General features: G+C 38.5%; 1 protein-coding gene across 1 annotated transcript in view; it reads right to left on the reverse strand.

The window, feature by feature from the left end:
- NUP210 (nucleoporin 210) overlaps nt 1–22,082 on the reverse strand; it is an 86,080-nt gene that overhangs the window by 2,691 nt on the left and 61,307 nt on the right. The window contains exons 26-37 of the mRNA XM_053377714.1: nt 21,800–21,880; nt 21,462–21,593; nt 20,135–20,293; nt 16,929–17,014; nt 14,083–14,257; nt 11,091–11,266; nt 9,248–9,465; nt 6,892–7,028; nt 5,943–6,066; nt 4,517–4,663; nt 1,521–1,768; nt 218–434 (exon numbers count right to left, since the gene is read on the reverse strand). Of these exons, the coding sequence (XP_053233689.1) occupies nt 218–434; nt 1,521–1,768; nt 4,517–4,663; nt 5,943–6,066; nt 6,892–7,028; nt 9,248–9,465; nt 11,091–11,266; nt 14,083–14,257; nt 16,929–17,014; nt 20,135–20,293; nt 21,462–21,593; nt 21,800–21,880 (1,900 nt within the window). The remainder of the gene's footprint in view (nt 1–217; nt 435–1,520; nt 1,769–4,516; nt 4,664–5,942; nt 6,067–6,891; nt 7,029–9,247; nt 9,466–11,090; nt 11,267–14,082; nt 14,258–16,928; nt 17,015–20,134; nt 20,294–21,461; nt 21,594–21,799; nt 21,881–22,082) is intronic.

A 22,082-nucleotide genomic window follows, 5' to 3' on the forward strand; every position in this document is an offset into this window, starting at 1 on the left:
CTGATTTTCTGAACTTTTTCAAATTAGGAAAATTCTTTATGCAATAAAATCTATGTTCTAGCAATGCTACACTACCACATTTGCCTACATATAGCTTTGGAGATAAAACTTATGCCAATCCAACACTAAAAACGCTGATGTTTACAATAACACATTTAATATTTTTTTAAAAGGGACTACTACAATGGAAGGTATAGATATAGAAAGAGAAACTTACGTCTCACTGATAAGGGTCTGTCAGATACATAAAACATTGTTACTGGGATTGTGATAGATTGGTCAGTCCCTGTGCTGGATATGGTAAGTGTAGTAGACAGAGACCCTTTGCTTGCAAGTCTTGGATCTGATAAGCTGACAGTATATGTTACATAACTAGGCAAGCCATAGGACCTTTCCTTCTCAAAGGCCACCACCAGAGGCGAGCCAGATTTCACCTACAAGATAAACACGTATTATTTACTGACAGCACTCAGAGATAGAGAAAAATTGTACTGCGGGATCGTATCCCCTCTCTTAATTTGTCACTTGAGTCCTGTGTCAGATGCACAACCAAGACAGATCTATTCGATTTTTTTAAAATGTTCTTTTCTTTCCCTCTTCTGATGGCACTTCTCTGTTATAGATGACCCTTCCCCTGGAAGAGTGAGCTCTCACAGATGCTCTCTAGCCATTTGATAGACACCCTCTGCTCAAGACGACCTGCCATACCAAGCTGGACAGTCTTTTCTCCAAGTCACGTCAGCTATGCATTTCTTGTATCTCTTTCTAATGATGCCTCTATGGATTATAGTTTAACATCTGCAGCAGAGTACTATGTAGAATATTATTCTCTCCTGATATTCCCAAAGGTGTGTTATAGTATCATAAATCATTTTTGGTCTTCATTTGTTCAAGTCCCTTGCCAACTCTACCTTTCTGTATTAAAAATAGGGTAGCTAAAATGCAAATGGTATTCCCCCCCCCACTCAACTTATGAAGCTGAATACCAATATGAGTATTTGTTTCCTTTAATGACTGCTTAAATTCTACTTCACACCCTTGGGTATATTCACATAAAGATGAACTTCAATTAATTTGACTTCTAATTTTATTAGCTTACTAATGTAACTAATTAAAGGAGAATTTGCACTGGGTGGCCTAGATAACACCCACCTAATTACAGGAAATCAAAACAGTAACTATGTGAAATATATGTGCAGAATAGTGTAGTGCACAGAAAAAAGCCCAAGCTGATCTAAGTTTGTGCCTCCTTTGACTTCCTTTCAGTGGTCTCTTTCAGTGAATAAAATACATCTTAAAGTACCTGTTTTAAACTTATTTTTAACTTTTCATACAAAGATTGACAATATGATGGATATTGTCTTTACACCCCAAATTTCTGTTACTGCCTGAAATCCAATTTGCTTCGAATTTTTCATTGCAGCTCAAATGTTGCTGTTTATTGGACTGCTGTGCATGGTATCCACATTGGCTCATGGAAACACGACATTAACAAATTGAAAATACTGGTCATGACTTACCACAAGATTTTCAAGAATTTCAGTGGCTCCAAATATCTTCACATCAGAACTTGTGTAATGATTATTCAAGGCAATTTCAGTCTGATTAGCGTAAAATCCCGGATTAAATGGCACTTCGGCACTGATCCACTCTGAGAAATGGCTGCTTTGGACTGAAGCTGTTACAACAACAGCCATTTTGCTCATACTCAGTTGTTTTAGCTGCTTGTCCGCAAGTCTGTTCATTGTGATGGAACAAGTATAATGTCCTAAAGAACCAAGAACAATTTGAAAGATATTTATTGACAGTTTTTAAAGTATAACAAAAAATGAAAAATGAACATAAACATACAAAAAAATAAAAATAAAAAAAGTTAAAAACATCCATTAATTTTCGATAACATAACTTTCTTACACTTATTTCCCCGGACCTCCTCGTACCTCCCTTCTTTGTATTCCAGTTCAATTTGTTAGTTCAGCAAATCCTTACCATTAAACTTTTACCCATTTATAAAACCTCTTTTTTTCATATCTCTTGAAACATTACAGCTGGAAACCACTTAGTTTCTACCCAACATCCTTCTAACATTCATTAATTTTACATTGTTTCTGTAAGTAGTCTTTAAATTTCTTCCAGTCTTCTTTCACCGAATCTTCTCCCTGGTCTCGGATTCTGCCAGTCATTTCTGCCAGTTCCATGTAGTCAATCACCTTCATCTGCCATTCTTCCAGAGTGGGTAGATCTTGTGTCTTCCAATACTTTGCAATGAGTATTCTTGCTGCTGTTGTAGCATACATAAAAAAAGTTCTGTCCTTCTTTGGCACCAATTGGCCGACAATGCCAAGGAGAAAGGCCTCTGGTTTCTTCAAGAAGGTATATTTAAATACCTTTTTCAGTTCATTATATATCATTTCCCAGAGAGCCTTAATCTTTGGGCACGTCCACCAAAGGTGAAAGAATGTACCTTCATTTTCTTTACATTTCCAGCATTTATTATCGGGCAAGTGATAGATTTTTGCAAGCTTGACTGGGGTCATGTACCACCTGTATATCATTTTCATAATATTCTCTCTTAAGGCATTGCATGCCGTAAACTTCATACCTGTGGTCCATAACTGTTCCCAGTCAGCAAACATAATATTATGTCCAACATCTTGTGCCCATTTAATCATAACAGATTTCACCGTTTCATCCTGAGTATTCCATTTCAACAGCAAGTTATACATTCTTGACAAATTTTTAGTTTTGGATTCTAACAATTCTGTTTCTAATTTTGACTTTTCCACCTGGAAGCCAATTTTCTTATCCAAATTGTATACCTCCATTATCTGATAATAATGAAGCCAGTCTCTCACTTTGTTTTTTAATTTTTCAAAACTGTGCAATTTCGGTTTTTCTCCTTCTTGCTCCAAAATTTCACAATATGTCGGCCATTTGGCCTCCATATTTAGCTTTTTCTGAGCTTTTGCCTCCATTGGTGATAGCCACCTTGGGGTTTTATTTTCCAACAAGTCTTTATATCTTATCCAAACATTAAACAAAGCCTTCCTGACAATATGATTTTTAAATGCTTTATGAGCTTTAACCTTATCATACCATAAATATGCATGCCATCCAAATACATTATTAAAACCTTCTAAATCCAAAATGTCTGTGTTTTCAAGAAGTAGCCATTCTTTCAGCCAGCAAAAGGCTGCTGATTCATAGTAAAGTTTAAGGTCTGGCAGGGCAAATCCACCCCTTTCCTTTGCATCTGTCAGTATCTTAAATTTTATTCTGGGCTTCTTGCCCTGCCAGACAAATCTAGAAATATCTCTCTGCCACTTCTTAAAACAATCCATCTTGTCCACAATTTGCAATGTCTGAAATAAAAACAACATTCTCGGCAATACATTCATTTTTATCACAGCAATTCGGCCCAACAGTGAAAGCTTCAAATTTGGCCAAATTTCTAAATCTTTTTTCACTTCCACCCAACATTTTTCATAATTATCCTTAAATAAGTTCCCGTTTTTGGCTGTCATATTAATCCCTAGGTATTTCACTTTCTTTACCACAGTCAATCCTGTCTCATTCTGAAACTTATCTCTTTCAATCGGTGTTAAATTTTTCTCTAAAACTTTGGTTTTTAACTTATTCAGTTTAAAACCTGCCACTTGACCAAATTCCTGAATTAATTCTAAAACCCTTTTAGTACTAGATTCTGGCTCCTGTAATGTCAGTACTAAGTCATCTGAAAGAACCAAGAACAATTTGAATAATAATAGCTTGTTCCCCCTCAGTGCACACTGGTACCTTGGGTTAAGAACTTAATTTGTTCTGGAGGTCCGTTCTTAACCTGAAACTGTACTTAACCTGAGGTACCACTTTAGCTAATGGGGCCTCCCACTGCTGCTGCGCCACCACGCAATTTCTGTTCTCATCCTGAAGCAAAGTTCTTAACCCGGGGTACTACTTCCACATTAGTGGAGTCTGTAACCTGAAGCATCTGTAACTCGAGGTACCACTGTAGTTTTCTACACTGTGTTACTGTTGAGTGTTTTGCACTCCAGTCCTAAGCATGTTTATTCAGAGGCTCAATGTCAATAGGGCAACCTTAGCATGAAAACACCACAGTCAACGTCATATGTTGAGTTGACATAAGAGACAGTGTTCTGTGCTGGCAAACTGAAATTGACATGAGCAAAGAGCTTTTCAGGTCCAATGTTTTGCACTGTTTTGAAGCACTGAGAAACAAGGGTGTTTGCAAACACTGAAAAGCAGCTTGCTATCACCTGCTGTGTTGTCTTCATTTAACACTGCAGTTCTAGCCAATCATCATTAAACTTGTTTGGCACATTTGTATCTCTATATTCCCATGTTGCTCATTATTACTTTATTACTTATGTACTGGATTATTATTTTTGCTCCCTCAACTCATTACTCAGTATTATCTTAAAAGGATAAATATAGTACCATAGCATGCACGACGGACTGGAGAGTGGTTGGTATGATTTGGGGCTTCTTTTTGTCTTACCTGAATCTACATCAAACCCAGGTTCTGCTGCAAAAATTTCAGAGGCTGGAAAATCAAATATATCATTGTTGAAATGAAGTTGGCAATTGATACTAGACTGGGGCCTCATTTCTTCAATTACTTCAATCTGGGCGGGTGAACATTCTCCTAAGAAAAATTGTGTAAAAGAATTAAAATAGAAGAAAAACAAATATTTTTAAAAAGAAATAGCAGAACCTGGTAGTAAGAAATTTAATCTTCATCTGTAATCTTCTTTATACCATTAAGCATATACAGCAAGAGACATTTACTAGAGCAGGAAGACTTATACAGCTGCCTTCTCTCACCTACGACATGAAAGCATTTAACACCGACAGCTTTACAACAATAATTATTGAGAGTGAATGAGGTATAAAGTGTTGTCAGGTGATAGGTCATATTAAGCCACAGGTAATTTCACTTCATTTAAACTTTGGATCAAGGCCTTGTAACCAGCAGGCCTGGTATACTATGGAAGTCTCACTAATGTGTTTTCCAGAGGTTGTCAAGAAGATAAATTGTGTCATTTATTATTGGATTGAAATGAAGCACTAGTTCCCTTGGACATGTATTCAATATATCAGAAAGTACTGAGTACTCAGCATTGCATTGTTAAAATATGCTTGCTTGTTAATCGTTAAACGTGTGTTAAATGGCACAGAAATTACTATTTATGCTTTCTACATGCACCCATCTGAAATACTTCTAAGTAATTTTTAGAGGTATATGTTCTCAGAACACCCTCCTAAACTCTAAATTAAGTTCTTCAAAAGGAATAAAGATCAAAGTATTGAACGATCACAAGTTTGGCAGATGGTTGGCTAAATAGACTCATTCAAAAATTGCCACTCTTGGTGAAAGGAGTAGATGATTGTGTTCCCTCTGCTGATCATATAAAGGCATAATTGAGGCAGGACATCTGCACGTAAGCATGGGTGTACAATAATGATTCTTATTTTCTTCTCCTGTTCTTTAACAAGAGGGAAGGATCACGCAAGGTGGGCTGCCACCCAAACTAGCAGAAGTGCAGCAGCACCCAGTTTATTGATTTATTAACGTCATATTCTGCTTCCCAGTAAAGCTTTCAAAATGGGTTACATTTAAAGGACCCTAAGGGGGATTATGGGGCATGTATGAAATACATGTCTGTGTTGAGGCTGAAACCTTGCTGTTTTTCCATGAAAGGTATGTGCTCCACTAATATTGAACATCATTAATTCAGCTAAGTGAAAAATTACATATGCCCTAAAATAATTATTTAGATGCCTTCCCATAATGAAACTCAACAAGCTGTACACAGAGATAATAAATGGTGTAGTATTTATACATAAAATTAATGTTACATAGAAAAGCTTGCCTGTTTGGTCCAAGTTTTCACACTCAAACATAAAGTTAATAAATATGGTACCTTTGAGATTTTTGCTTCCATGCCCAATTTTAACTACAACTTTCGAAGTTAAAGTGCCCTGCAAACTTGTTTTCATTCCACTTCCATGTGTTGCCACAATCTTTTGAGGTACATTAATCGACACCTTGAAGGAAAAATAAGAGATCATACTATCACTTATTTATGTGGATGCAATTCCCACTGAGCCACAAAAAACGTCTGTGCATAAAGATCTAGCTATGCAGAGTCGAATTAAATGACGAATGTTCTGTCTGTGCAAGCAACTCCACCTCTCCTCCCCCATGTGCTGTTCTTGGGATTCTCTGAGCCCCACTCCAAGCCAATTTTGGGGAGCATGTGGAGGGAGGCGGGAAGAAAGCCCCATTGTACAAGCAGAAGTCCTTGTGCAGAGCTTCCACTGGCAGGGCTCGTTGGGAGAATCCTGCCCACAGTACTTGGAAGACAGAACATTTTCAGAGCAAAATTGTAGTATAGCTTAATCTCACCAGTGGTTTAATTCACCCATACCACTTAGTCAAGTATACAATACTAATATGTCAAAGCTATTTGGAATTTAAAAGCATTTTAGCTTTGCACAGATGAAACTTGTCATATAAGAATAACAGACGGATGCAAACGTAATATTAGGTGACATGGCTGCTTTTGACATGGATGACGACTAGATGGGATATCCACAAGCATTTCATTAGAGGTTTTCCTTTCAGCGACTCTCCTAAAATTTAAAATGCAGCTTGGTGCACAGAACTGTTGAAAACACGGCATTTCCTTTAAACAGTTTGCAGATCAAATCTCAAAGCTGCTTTTTAAACTTGAAGAAATTTACCAAGCAATTTGGTATGTGGGGACAGCTGATGAGAAAAAGACACTCAGCTGCTGCATATGCTTCCTTTTAGTCACAGGAAGTCTCCACCCAGAGCAACATGACAAATGAAATTCAGAAGTGTCTCACCTCCCGGTAGGTCTTAAGCAATCCATGGACCTCATAATATATTGTAACAGTTCCAGAATTCCTTGCTACTGCTACTCCTGTCTTTGGATCAATCTGAAGAATACTATTTGAAGAAGAACTCCATGTTCCTGTCAAACCTGTGAAAAATATATAATCAGATTAACTATTGCTACATCAAGTTATTTCACTAGTCTTACTCAAGAAGAACACCTATTGCATGTAACATGGAGCTTGATGCTGATTCTGAAAATTAAATGTTAAATGTGCCATGGCTGATAAAAACTGAATAAAAATGTGTGCATGCATACAGAGTGTGAGATCACTTTTTTTTTGCAAACAGGGGCAGACACCCATCTAGTGAGGAACAATGATTTTCAAGGAAAAACACGGGAAGGTCTGGCCTGGTGCATTTGTTCATCTTTTGCAGCAGCCTGCAAAAGAGCTACATCTACCCTGCTCGGATTTCTGCTTTTGTCTTACATCCTGCCTAAAGCCCAGCATCCGGGTCAGTCACAGCAACTGCCTTAGCAAAAGCCACAGCACTAGTCACTGCTGCCACATAGCCAGGAAGCAGACAGGGGGATTATCTGGCCACAAAGAGAATGGTGAAGAAGTCCTTCAGAGTTAAGCTTAATGCTGCTCTACTCATTATGGGTGCAACATGAATCCTGATCAAAATTGCTCCATTGCACCGACATGGTGTAACACTTCTTCTTTGGCGATCACTCGTAGCTGAGTAAGATTGTCTTCCATGAACACGGTCTTAACAGTGAGTCCGTAAGTGACTGTGGAGGCCAATTCTGGATCCACACGTCCTTCCACAGTGGGGACATAGGTTTATGTGTGGGAGTTGATCACGGTGAGGGTTTGCCAAACGTGCCTTCCTCTTAACTCGTTTCTCCTTTTTTCCCTGCGTTCGTGCTTCTTATTGTCTTCCAAAGCAACTACTCTATTCCCAACTTAAGAATGGAAAGCAAAATACCAGTGGACAACAAAAGAGGTTTAAAGACTCTCTCAAAGCAAATCTAAAAAAAATATAGTATAAGCACTGATAACTGGGAAACACTGGCCTGTGAGCACTGCAACTGGTGATGTACTGAAGGTGTTCATTTTTCTTCCAAGGAAGTGCAAACGTCTGAGAAAAACACAGTTTGTGATCCAATGAAGAAAACTACCCCAAATGGCTTGTCTCATAGCTCTAGCCTACATGTTGAGCAGTTTAAATGACTCCCAGGTGATAGCTGCCTCTAAGAGCATAACACTGTTTATAAGCCAAAAGCATCACTGATAGAAAAAGGGGCCTTCCAAACCGGACCAGCTTTGAAAAGTGGGGATATGATAGGCCAAGCGATATTCATTTAATTTCATTTAGGATAATTGGATTCCCCCTCCCAAAGGGACTACTATAATTGTTCACAAAGAAGTTGTAACATACAACTAGCAGAAGATAAACAGTAAACAGGATTTAAAACAAACAAAAAAAGAAGAACCAGCAGCATTTGCAACAAAGACTAAAGGCAACAAGGTAAGCAGTTTAGAGTAAACTAGCTGGTCTTCCCACTGCACCAACCAACCACACACGCACACACACACACACACACACACGTAGAGCAAGAGGAAAAAGGCACTGATAGAAAACTTAACAGGGCTTCTTAACCAGTCTGCCCACTATATCCCAGCCTAGGTTACACAAAAACTGCCTATGGATGGCGTATTAGCTTTCTTTGAAGTGCCTTATTTATCGCATACATGCACCTTTCCTGTATAGTGGAATTATTTAGCATATTTCAGAAGGCCACATTCTCATCCATGCATTGTGTGGCCTGTCCTCCTAATCAGCATCCTGGCAGGCTCATGCCAACACCAGCACCATATTAGTTTTAACCCATCCTCTGAAATCTGTATATCACTCTATTAATTTTCTTCTTCAAAAATTATATAAATAAGACTGCCATCACTTCGGCTCTCTGACATGCATTCCTTCAAATATTATTGTCTGCCTCATTACCTACTTCACATAAAAAGTGGTCCCTCTAGTTTTTCCATATACGTATAGCAAAATTCAATTATATTACTCCTTTAAAGATCAATAGAAATGACAACCAGTCAGAGCAAAATGACGTATTGATTTGATATAGTTAAGACAGAGGAGCTGATTAAATTGGTTCATCTCTTTAGCAGGGATAGGGCCTGACATTTGATAGTGGAACAACATAATGAATAATGTATTTGGTTGTTTTGAAAATGTGCTGCATCTACAACTGTATGAAGTTTCCATGGCAATTTAATGTTGCCATACACCCTATTTTATTGTCACAATTCTCAGTTAGTGTCAATTATTATTCTGATTCCTTACCTTCTTGGTTTACCAGTGAGGAAGTTAAGCAAAGGACGTCACCTTTGACAATATCTCTGAGCTCAGGGTAGATGGCATGTTGCACAGGAAGAGGCACGTAATCGGCAATAATGCTGTTCTCTGCATCCCATACTTTAAGCAAACTTAGGCCGACATTCATTGTTCGGATTATTAACGTGTTGTTGGAGGCTCCTTTCCCTACCTGTACAAAATCATCTCTATAGACAAAAAGAAGTGAGTAATTTAAAAAGTGGTATCCAAGGAAATAAGAGCATTTTATTATATCCCAGAATCAAGTGAAGTCAAAAGACAGCAGATCAAAATAGCCACATCCCTCACATGCTACAGAAACTTGTGTTAACATCTATATTTCCCAAAAGCTAAACTTTAGGAAGGTATTGAACTCCAACACACAGTTCCTTCTGCAGTATTTCCAAGCAAATGTACATATTATCAGATACCAGCCACTTATAAATAATCATTTTCAACTGATAAAGAGTCATTTGCATGCCCAGGCACAATGAGTCTGCCGCCCCTGAAGCCAAGTGTGTGGACAGAAGTTATAACCACAGTTTTATGTTTTGAGATCAAAACAGGCCACATCTTGATTATTGATGTAAGTAGGCTTTAACATAGGCATTGGGTGTGTCCCAAAATATCTAGCCCACCTGCTAGTTTATTATTATCGCGAGTTGATCCTGGGTTAGGATTGCCCTATGACATACAGCAAAGAGGTGCAACCCATCAGCATCACCATTTTGGAGAGTGCTATGGCCTCTGGGTGTTCAGGCCGAAGAACCTCCCCTAGGACCCCTTTAGTGGGATACCCTGATTCTATGAAGGGGTAGGCTTCCTACCCACCCCTGTCTGTCCTTGACTAGGGATTCAACCTAATGACTTATCCACCACAAATTGTGATGATTGCTATGAGGTAAGCAAGAAAACCCCAGGCAGACCTAATTCATCTGGAGGAGAAATTACTTCCTGGCCACGAATACAGCAACCAATACTTCCATAGCAAGGTCACACCCCTAACTCACTCATGCACCTGTGGGTGGAGTTCTAATGCTGCAGAAGGGTAGACAGGGTGGGAGATCCTGTTCTGACTGAGCTGTTGGGTCCGTAGGCAGTCTTAATTTATGTGTAAGGGTGAAGACTGAGTGAAGACTCGCATAGGAGTCCTTGGTCAGATGCACCCACTTGGGACCTCAGGCCCACCTGTGATTGGCCAAATTCACTGGCTGGCCTTATTCAAACCCCACAGCCAGTGGGAGAGGATCTCCCACTAGCTGTTGGGGAGCTGGAAAAGAAGAAGACCCCAGGCAAAGACACTGGGCTGCAACTGCTGTAATATGCCAAGAAAGGATCAGCAAACTTTATAAATTACTAGTATTTGATGCTCAGTAAAATGGCTTGAAAGTTCTGTGAACAAGTGGGATTTATGGCAAATAAATGTGTTTAGGATTACTATTTAATCCAACTGGGAAAAGACACGATTTCAAGGCACTGATTTGGCCTGAGCAGATTTTAAAAATGTTATTTAAATAAATTTTAAGCAGTCTCCTTTCTTTTTTCCTATACATGCAAAGCCTTGGAGTAATTTCATGGAAGACGTGCATTGATCACTTTCCAGGTGGGTGGTTTGTTCAGATCATATCATATCAAAGCTCCAGTATACCAGCTTTAAATCACACTTTTCAGTTCTTTTATCTGTTCACTGAACATGTTTAAACAGCTAACCCAAGGGGGTCGTCAGTTGCTGAGGTATCAGTACCTTGAATCATCTCACATACTCAGCTACTTATATCTCCTGTAAAATTAAGCTAATTGTATAGGCAAGTACCTGTTGACTGCAAAGCTAAGCACAGAATTTTGTGAATGGAAAGTATCTCCAAAGCTGTCATGGAAGTAGATGGTCAAGGTCAACGTCATGCCCAATGGTAATGCCAATAATGCTTCATGGTTTTGTGTATGGAAAATTGGGTTCATGGATATTCTCAAGTAGGAAATAGGAGCCACCTAGGGAAATAGGGGAAAACAGAGTATGAGATTGTTTTTCCTACAGGCCAAATTGCTTATAAGTCATCATCCTTTAATGTTTTTATCTTTAACCCTTATTGCACTCCTAATAAACACTTCAGGGTTGTGGAATAGTGAGTGTGTGCATGTGTGTATCTCCTACTCACTGCATGGAAGGTGGATTATTATTATGCCACCGGAGTTCCGAAGCTGTTTTATCTTTCTAAATTTAATGTGAGATAAGGTGTGTGTATATAGGAGGCTATATATGTGAATGGAGGAGCAATTTCGGATCCAGATCATTATGTAAAGATCCTAAAGGTCACGTGTTTCATTTTCTGTGCACCTAGGTCCCAGTTTTACCCTGATTTGGATGATTCCCAGTTACCCCACTCCATGAAGGGGCTTCAACACCTTTCTATATCATCTGATGTAGCTTGTCCATAATCCCCAGACTCCTGGGATGACTTCCTAAGGCCAGTCCTGCTCCTCAGTTACTCAGGAGTGTGTGACTACAGAATCAACAGTGTGCACCTTGAAGATTGCCTAAGCTGTCCCAAAGGGGCAGAGCCATTTAAAGAGAAGGTCCTGACAGATGACTTTGGTCCTTTCTTGAAACATTATCTTCCTTCACTCATCCAGCAAGGCCTCCTGGGAGCTGCCTGGCTTAATTCTAATAGGTTCTGGTAATCACTATTACTTTCCCCTTGAGCCCCAAGCTCCAACAGAACATGAGAATATGATGATTTATTTTTTTAAAAAGCTTAAGCTCTGTAGATGTACAAACTAATTAAGCAATCCACAAAACCTCATGGGTAAGAAGAAAAATACTCATATGCCTCATTACACATATATATATGCTGTAAAATAAAAAGGATTTAAAATAAAAATGTATTAGGATAGGTTCCACTAAATGTACATGGACTCATATACCTTGCTATCATTAACAGGTCATTTTGTAAATAAATTCTATAGCGAATATGGTATCAAACAAACTTCTTTCACAGACCTGTACAACTTGTGGTCACCAAGCTGAACAAGGCTCACTATGGGCTCACTGCTTTTGCTGCTTGCTTGGGATTGCAGAAACAGGTGGAAAGTAAGGAACCTGGTAGGTCATAATACACCCCATGTGGTCTTCAGAAGCACAATCCTATGTGTGCTTATTCAGAAGCAAGCATCACTGTGTGATTAACAGGGCACACTCCCAGATGTGTGCAAATACTGCAGCCTAAATAGATACGCAGCAGTATTAACTTGCAAGGACCTGTCAAGTCAATGGATTTACAAAGGATTTATTATGAGACTGCATTTTTGTTATTAATTAATGAAGGCAAACCTGCCTGACTTATTTAGGTTAGCTTTCAAGAAGAGAGAAAGGGAAAAAAGAAGATTTTCTTTGATACTGCTCTGGAAAATAAATGAAGGAAACAAAGAAACACCCTCACACACCTATGAGAAACCCTTCCTCTTAGTTTACCTTGTAGCAAAGAAAGGCCTTTCTCCTTTTTCTTCCTGAAGAGGCTCTAATAGTTTTACATTTTACTACAAAATGTACACGTACTCTAAAATGGTGTTTTACTAGCTATCTGGGGCAAAGGATATATATCATAGTTGTTTGGTTTGTAATATCCAATAATAGCAGAGAGAGCTGTATACACCAATATTTTAAGCCATGTCTTGCTGCCTCTAAAATGCTGCTAGCTTCATGCCAAGTCCAGCCGTTCCTTTTCAAGCATGCATTCAAGTTGCTTTTACATTTAACTCTCTTGACAAGTCTGATACTACTACAGTGGTACCTCAGGTTACATACGCTTCAGGTTACAGACTCCGCTAACCCAGAAATATTACGTCGGGTTAAGAACTTTGCTTCAGGATGAGAACAGAAATCGTGCCGCAGTGGCGCAGGAGGGCCCATTAGCTAAAGTGGTGCTTCAGGTTAAGAACAGATCTCCAGAACGAATTAAGTTCTTAAAATAAATAAATAATAACAACAATTTATATCTGTTGCTGATTTTTAAATATATATATCACTTTTAATGTTTTAAGTAGTTATATTATGCTCTTTTAGCTGTGAACCACTTCCTGGCAGGCCTTTTTGTCTCAAAAGTCTGTATTTCTTTAAAAAAAGGTGATTTCTGCCACATCCCCCCATTGGTGCAACTAGCTCATTTAATGAGCCAGTGTGCAGGGACGTAGCAGACTTACCCCTCGCCCATGGAATGCCAACAGAATAAGCTATGGCCAGTGCAATGATGTGTATGGAGGCACAATGAGCCTTTAATTAATTAAATTCTAGTGGGAATATTTTAGCTTCTTCTTTTAGAGGCTTAGTTACCCCCATTCACATGCTCTCCCCACAACCATAAGGAAATGCAACTTTCAAGAACAAATGCTTTTACAGGCATGGGAACAGTTACTTATTACAGCTTATACAAAATGTTGCTTAAGCTTCACATTTATTTTTACAATCTATTTTTCAATATATAAACTATTTGTTAGTATATCTATGTCCAGCAAAACAGGTTCATATATTAGTCATGTGTACCCATATTTTCTTAATTTTGGTCAGCATTGTTACATTTAATCTTTTCCAAATAAGCAATGTCAAAGTTTTATTGCAGAACAGCACAAGTGCTTAGCCATTCTGTTAAAACAGAATTGATGGCTACTCTTTTGCACTTTCCAAGCTGAAGTTACAATTACTGTCTCCAGCTGGAACAATGGGAAATTACAATTTTAAATCAGAGGCAAATAGCAGTCGCCATTCTAATCTCCTTGAAGAGAACAGGGGAAAAAAGAACACAAAACACTACCTTGATAGTGACAGTAAGGGTCTGGTTGATTCCAAATGGCTCTTGTGAAATTACTTGTACTGTTGACAGTCCTATCAAGGATCCAGAATTAAGGAGGCCTCTCTCATCAATCTGCACCACAGGAACTCTATCCTGACCATCCAAGACATGGTAAATTAGAGCAGCAACTCGGTCCCTTGATAAAACAAAGAGAAAAATAAATAGAACCACTTTAAGACTCTTAAAATGCAAACCTCAATGTTTGCAACACGGTTTTATATAAACCATGTTGCCATATGTCAGCACACCACTGATTTGCTGTTGAATTTTTATCTAAGATTCAAGGGTTCAGATTTTGATTTCAAGCATCCTTGTAAGACGTCTTATCTGTGCTTATGCATATATTACAATCCACTTGCTGTTTGCTGCCCTGCAGTGTCATCATTCACTGATGTAAACTTGATTCAGAATACTAATGGACAGGACTCCAGGATGCTGCCTGCCTTCAGAGGTATTTCCTATAAACAGGCTTCAGAGTAAGATTAGTCTGCCAGGTTCAGAGCTGATATTAAAAACACACAACAGGAACATGACTAAGCAAAACTTCCTGGAAATTGTTTGTACACAACACTGATTTTAAAAACGTCTCTCCATGGCATTGCTGTATTAATAATAATAAAAAATAGTGCAAAGGCTAGTAATATGACTTACACATATTCTATGCAGCACATGACAGTACTAGCTGTTTTATTCAACAGGAAATATAGGTGTTTTATATAAACAAATACAGTAAAATACCAGTATGTATCTTAAAATATCTGCCAGCAAGCATAATCTGGTCCCCGAACAGAAAGTGTGAAGCTGTTGGGATTTAATCACACAAAAGAGAGCTTTTTGCTCAGTAGACATTTGCTTTAAGAAGCACTTCTATTTCAATAGAAATCACTGTGTGTGTGTTTTTAATATAGCCAAAGAAATGCACAGCATCTAGAAGATCTTCCCTATCAACTTGAACTTCATCTTGTCAAAGCGGCAAAGATGATTCAGTCAAAGATGACACAATAAGGCCATGTTGGAGGATTTGTTTCGTTTACGAAGCCAGACTCACTCAGTGTCCATTTTCAAAGGCAGCACAAATCTATGGAGATGATGGGCCTTTTATGCCCTTTGAAACAGAGACAGTATGTCTCTCCCTCTCACTCCCCCTCTCTCTCTCTCTCTCTCTGGTCTCCATAAACTCCATACTACACTGTCCCACCCCCACCCCCCCTTGTAACAGCTTCTCCGGACAGATTGCCTAACTGCCATTTGCCATTTCTTTGAAACGATGGCAGCTTTCCCCTTCATGTTCTAATATGCCAAACTGACTCATCTATATTGATGCTACTGTCCTGAAAGAAATGGTTTTCTTTCACTGATTATTTTCTTTTTTTCATACAAACTGAAATTAAAGCACTCCAAAAGTTCTTAGAGATGTTCCTCCCCAATATCTGGAGGACTTTGTTTTTGCTACTACTGCATATGCATTCGTTAATGTGCGCACCCTTAAGGAATAATTTCAACTGAGTTAGATTGAACATGCATGGCTTAATTCAATAGCTATTCCTTAGGCATACATGCACAATGCAATCAAATAACTGATTTCTGGACACTAAAACTTCTTTGGGAGACCATTTATCCTAAGTTGTCTGTATGTGTGAATCTCTAAGGAAGTGTAATTTGAAATCATATCATAATTATTTGTAATTCATCATTTCAAGTGCTTCTTCTTACAGTCCTATACACACTTACCTAAAAGAAAGCCCCATTCGGCTCAATGGGTCTTTTTTTCCCGAGTACAGGATTGCACTGCAAAGTGGATATCAACTTTTCCTTTTATGTTTGAAAATAATTACATTTTCCTAAACATAGCTGAATTGAAAATACTTGTAAGGATGAGTACTTGAATACTAACTACCCATAGTAAACAACCAGTTTGTTCATTGTTTCAGAAGCTAGAATGAGAACTATCAACAGATTGTCATCTGTCAAAAACACATTTTCCTTTATTTTAGCTATTAACATTAGTTAGTCACCTTTCTATGAAAGAGCTTAGCTCCATGTGACATATAAAAACACAAAGCAAATTCTAGGAAAAAAGCTAAAATGAAACATTTGAAAACATGCTTACAGTGGTACCTTGGGTTACAGACGCTTACAGACGCTTACAGAGGTTACAGACTCTGCTAACCCAGAAATAGTACCTCAGGTTAAGAACTTTGCTTCAGGATGAGAACAGAAATCATGTGGCAGCAACAGGAGTCCCCATTAGCTAAAGTGGTACCTCAGGCTAAGAACAGTTTCAGGTTAAGAACGGACCTCTGAATTAAGTCTGTAACCCGAGGTACCGCTGTAGTTGGAACAGATTCCCTCCGGAAGTGGAGTATTCTCCTTCCTTGAATATTTTAAAGCAGAGGTTGGATGGCCATCTGTCATGATGCTTTAGCTGAGTTTCCTGCATTCTGGGGGGGTGGGGGGGTTGGACTAGACCTCCAGGGTCCTTTCCAGCTCTATGATTCTATGAAATTTTAGAGGGGCCACCATGTTAGTTGGTTGCAACACTACCACCACCACGAGATGGCAATTTAAAGACTAACAAATAGGCTTTCATGGTCTAGAGCTCACTTTGTCAGATGCCTTTATGAAGGGAGATCTAGTCCATGAAAACTTATGCCACAATAAACACATTCTTTAACGTGCCACAAGACACTTCCCACTGCTTCCTCCTGGTTTTCCACCCCCTATGATTTTGCTTTTGGTTCCATTGTAAAACTATTATTATATCAAATCATTTATAAGACCAAAATGTGAAAAACATAACCACTAACCTGTTTGTCTGAACTTTAAAAAAAGAGTTTGGCGACATTAGGATTTGTCCTACTTCTACTCCCAGAATAACTAGTTTCTCAAATACCTACAAAATGAAGAAATTTTTTTTTCAGGCTTTTACAAAAGTAGCAAACAGATACATGTACTAGTCAAATATGAAACCGCTGATCTCCTAACAAAAATATGTAACTTGTCCTTATGTAACACCATCTTTATAAAGACATCCAAGGGGGATCCTGGAATTTATAGACTAATTGACTTAACATCTGCTGTGGGAAAACAGTGGAAATCATTATTAAAGATAGAATTACAAAGCATATAGTAAAACAAGTCTTGCTGAAGCAGAACCAGCATGATTTCTGCAAGGGTAAGTCCTGTCTCACTAATTTTTTACAGTTCTCACAATAGAGAGATGTAAGATGTGGGGTGATGAGATTTGAGAGAGAAGAATTCCACTTGTGGGGTACTTTTACTAAAATGAATGGGAACCAGTCCCAATTGCTACTGCAACCATAAATATTGCAGATGTTGTATAACTATCATGGTACATAAGAACCAAACAATTTATTGTTCTTATCTTTCTAAATGTATGACATGAATTCTCTCTGTTTCCTATCTTCTAACAAAGACACAACTTCAAAACTGTGAGCAGATGACTGCTCCATAGCAAATATATTTACTTTTAAAACAAACAGACAGACAGACATTTAATGTTACTTAAAAGTTGGAGAAAAAACAAGGGGACTGGCAGGTTAGCAGCAGTCTGGTATATTCTGTTCCTATAAGAAATTTGTATGAACACCTGTTGGCCATAATCTGTAATTTGATATCCAGTGTACTTCAGTGTGCAGTAGAGTCAAAAACATTTCTACCAGCTCACATAAGGAACACATTCTCCAGCTGCAATTGTATCTCAAGAGTCATGTGATACATCATAAAGGATAACAGAAGCTGCAAACACGAAGGCATTTCACATCATCAAATCTTATTCTTAGCTCCCTACAACTTCTTTCTTATAGTGAGTAGCACACCAGAGCAAAAGGAATTTGAAAAGAAGAAAATGTTCCGTGCTGCACTTTAAACAGCAATTTCTGTTGACCATTATTTCCATCCAGCAAACTTGAAGCAGGGGGATTAGCTAAAAGCCCTATGCATATAGCTACTATTTCTGTATTTGTTAAATAATGTAACTTTTTTAAAATTAAGATTCCATTCAACTGTTTTGCAATGTGTAGGCTCTGAAACAAAGTATTTTCATCCAGTGTGCTGCTAGCACAGAATACTAAGTAGCAAGGGATATTGTTAGACTTCTACATACTCATGAAGTTTCTAACTGTAGTGCCATTAACCAGCGGAAAGAGAGCACTAACTATTCTCCTGCACCAGGATGAGGATGACCTAAAAATGCCATTTTAAAGGTGATGATTATTAAATATCTATGGCATAATGATGGCATCCTGAAACCAAATTTATATCAGGAAGAACACAAATTGACATCATTGAAATCAGGCACACAGGATTTTGGGCAGCAAATCTTAAACAAAGCATTTACGACAAAAGAACTCAATGTAAGTGTTAAGGACTTGTCTGTAGACTTTGTTTTTTGAATCATCAAAGTGTTATGGTTCTCTGAAATTAAGAGGCAGCCCAGGCATATTTTTGTGAAGTCTGTATTCCATATATAGTTTTGCCCCCTATTACTTCTGTGACTGGTTTATTGGCTGACACAGTGCAAAATAAAGTATCTGGGAAAAGCAGGTGCAACTGTTAGGCAAAGATATATGAAAGCAGAAGACAGCTGTATCAATGCTCTCTGCCAATTGATATTGATACCTTATAATATATCCATCGTTGTACTCAAGGAACTACTTTTGTGAGTGCAACCGAATTCCAACTCCAGCTTGCCACCCAAATCTGCTCTGAGGGTTTCCCAACCCTCTGGGAACAGATTTGGGGGCAGTGTGAGGAGAACACGGGGGGAGAGGAGAGCAGGTTTTGATGTTGTCATGGAGGTTTTTCCTTGTATGCAATAACTGGATCAGGACCAGCATATATATGAAAAATGTCAGCTTCAAATGTCTTACACTTAGGGCTTTATCTGTGTATACATTTAAAGGAGCCTGAACCAGCTTAAAAAATATATATTCCAAATTATATATACTTATGGAGGTTTGGAAGTTTAATATGAACATGCTGGATTCATTTGAACACCACTGCTGTACATAATTAAAAAACTAACCCTAATAAATGTATGTTGGCCTTTTTAGCCAGCTTTAATTAATTCAATTTATTTAGCTCCATGAAAATGCCATTTCAGCTTCATTAATTCTGCTATGATCCTAAGCACACTTTATTCAAATTAGGAGCCAATGAAATCAATGGGACCTACACTGTTGTAATTGTGTTCAGAGTGAAGTGACAGACCTCAGCTGTTGAGCATAATTGTACTATCTGAACTATCAGAGAGCATCAAAATAAATGCTAAACCCCAGAAAAGTTATCATGAAACACATCAGATTCAAAACAAACAAATCAAAATACTGTGGAGATCTGAAATACTGGTAGAAGTTGAGTTCATCTTGATATGATATCTTGTTGACACCAGTGCTTCTTTCATAGCCCTATTTCTCTATAACTACACATCTTACTAATGTAAGGATCTTGAGATGCATGGCTGAAATTCTACATTTAAACTGACCTGAGAATTCTGATATACTTATCCAATGCTACAGTGCACTAACTTCAGGATTGTGTGTACCCTATACTATGAAAGCAATTCATAAAAAATCTGTAACTAGAAGAGCAGGATTCTGAAACAACAAGCTTATGCAAATGTCAATAAATTTGCATATATTCACTTGCTTTGAGTAATGCGTTGTGCTTCTCCTGGTTAAGGACAGGGACAGGATGCCGTGAGATACTTAAGTTACTAATCCTCAGCCATTCTTCCGGCTCCAGAGGTTCTACCAGATATTGCGTATGAGTTCATCTTCACAGACACAGCATAAAAACAAGCAAGACTCAGGTTTTCATGGTCACAGCCAATTATGCAGCCATTGTCAATTTCCCCACCATGTGCATAAGTGGAACTGTGAAACACACATACAGGCCTTGCGGTACTGAACTGGCCCTGGCAGCTAAAACACACTTGTTTTTCACCAAGCACAACAGAATGGCCCTGTAAGGAATAGCAATATAATAATACCTGTATTTGGATTTCATCTGACAATTCTTTTACCATGTGGCCAAATTGCACAGCAGAAGGATCAAGGGCTTTGACAACAAGCTTCAACCCTGTTCTTCCTTTCCCTTTACCATAAACATCCACTGCAAAGTTGCATTGTGGGGAAAGCTGAAGAGAAGCCTGAAAGACAAAATATTAGTCTATGTAAGGAAGGAATTTCATTTAATATATTGGTTCTAATATACTTCAAAACTCTTTAGGTTCCTGATCTCAGCTCTGACAACAGAGCTAAATAGAATTATCATTAGAAGCCATCCTGTAAATTTAGGTATACTTTGGTTGCTACTAGATTTCTTCTCTGAACTTAAAATCAGAATTATTGTAGGACGTAATTCTCAGTAGGCCTAGGACCCCCCAAAGGAATCTGTTGGCTGGGCCTGTTCAGAGGGCACCAGAGAAGACTGTATCAGGACATGCCAATATCTACAGGTCCCTATTCAGGCTACAGTATGTAGCATGTGGACTAAGCCACACTGTACAATGAGTTCTGATGGCAGCAGAAGTAGCAGGAAGACTCATCCTGTACTGTTCCTAAATACTCATTAAAGTATGGGAGCTACAAATCTTATGATACTGCATGACTGCATACATGCAGAACCTTCAGCTCATATGTCACAAAGCCTCTTGCTATTTACACTCAAGAGCCATCTGAAAGCGGCAACCTACTGCAGTGAAATCAAGATCAGTGCTACACCCTCTAGATAGATCAAGGTTAGCAGATTTTCCCCCCTGAATCCAGGGACACTTTTCAACTTCAATAGGAATGATAGGATTTTGTCAGGGGACTGATTTGTAAATCCGGGGACTGTCCCCGGGAAACGGGGATGTCTGGTAACCTTAAGTTAGATCTTTAGCTACCACTTTGTCACAAAACCAATCCTACCCATGACTGTCCACCAGGCAAACCTTGCCATGAGATTGCTCTAAGGTTGAATGATGCCTAGTGACCATTTGATACTGGAAGACTGACATGAAGTGGAAGGTGCCCATCAGATGCATTCCAAGCAACAGATATGGCACTGAAATCAGGTAGCAGAGTTGGTTAACCCAGTTGTACATAGTTGCCTGTAACTCCAAGTAACCATTATTTCTGGCACCAGGAGAAAAAAAATATTGGGGTGGGGGGACTTGAAGGAAGAAGATATACAAACATAATTAACTTTCTGTAGCTGCCTTCAAGGTAAGCAATTAGAAAATGTAGATCAAAGTAAATGCACCCATGGGTGAAAAACACCAAGTTGGGGGGGGGGAACTCACTCTGTATTTAAATTTTAAATTACATGTTTACCTCACTGAATCTTGTTTTCACATCCAGGACATCCCTTTTTGTGACAGACCAATGAAATGTTAACCCTGGAACTGCATTGCCAAATGAAAAAGGAGCTTGGTTGCTGGTGATGCCCATCACATACACTGGCATCTGGAAGAAAAGCACACATTTTAATAAAGAAATCACCCAGTGCATTTTTCCAAAGCTGCAGTCACAAACACAGAATAAGTTGATATATGTAGCAATAATCAGTTGTATCAAGTCACCAATTATATTATGTCAAAACAGGCCCTATTTTATTTGACCATAACTGAAAGAAAGAAAATGAAATCGAGAACTGTCTACATTCAACTCACCTGAGTGCCAGTTTTCATTCGTGTAATGGGTGCATGAATTCTAACAGCTTCAAGCCGAATTACCTCAACTTCCACTTTATCCTAAAAGAAAAGACACAAAGTCCAATATTAATTTAATTAATTGTGCTTCAAAGGTGGATTTTCATTTCACTTCCGTATCTTTTGAATGAATTGCTCCACTTGGAAGAGATAAGTGCAGAAACCATTAGGATACCTGGCTGTCTTCATTTGTTCACATTCTAGGCTGCTTTATCCCTAGATCTCAAGACCAAGAACAATAAAC

This window comes from Podarcis raffonei, chromosome 2 (assembly GCF_027172205.1).
Source record: "Podarcis raffonei isolate rPodRaf1 chromosome 2, rPodRaf1.pri, whole genome shotgun sequence".
Taxonomy (NCBI): Eukaryota; Metazoa; Chordata; class Lepidosauria; order Squamata; family Lacertidae; genus Podarcis; species Podarcis raffonei.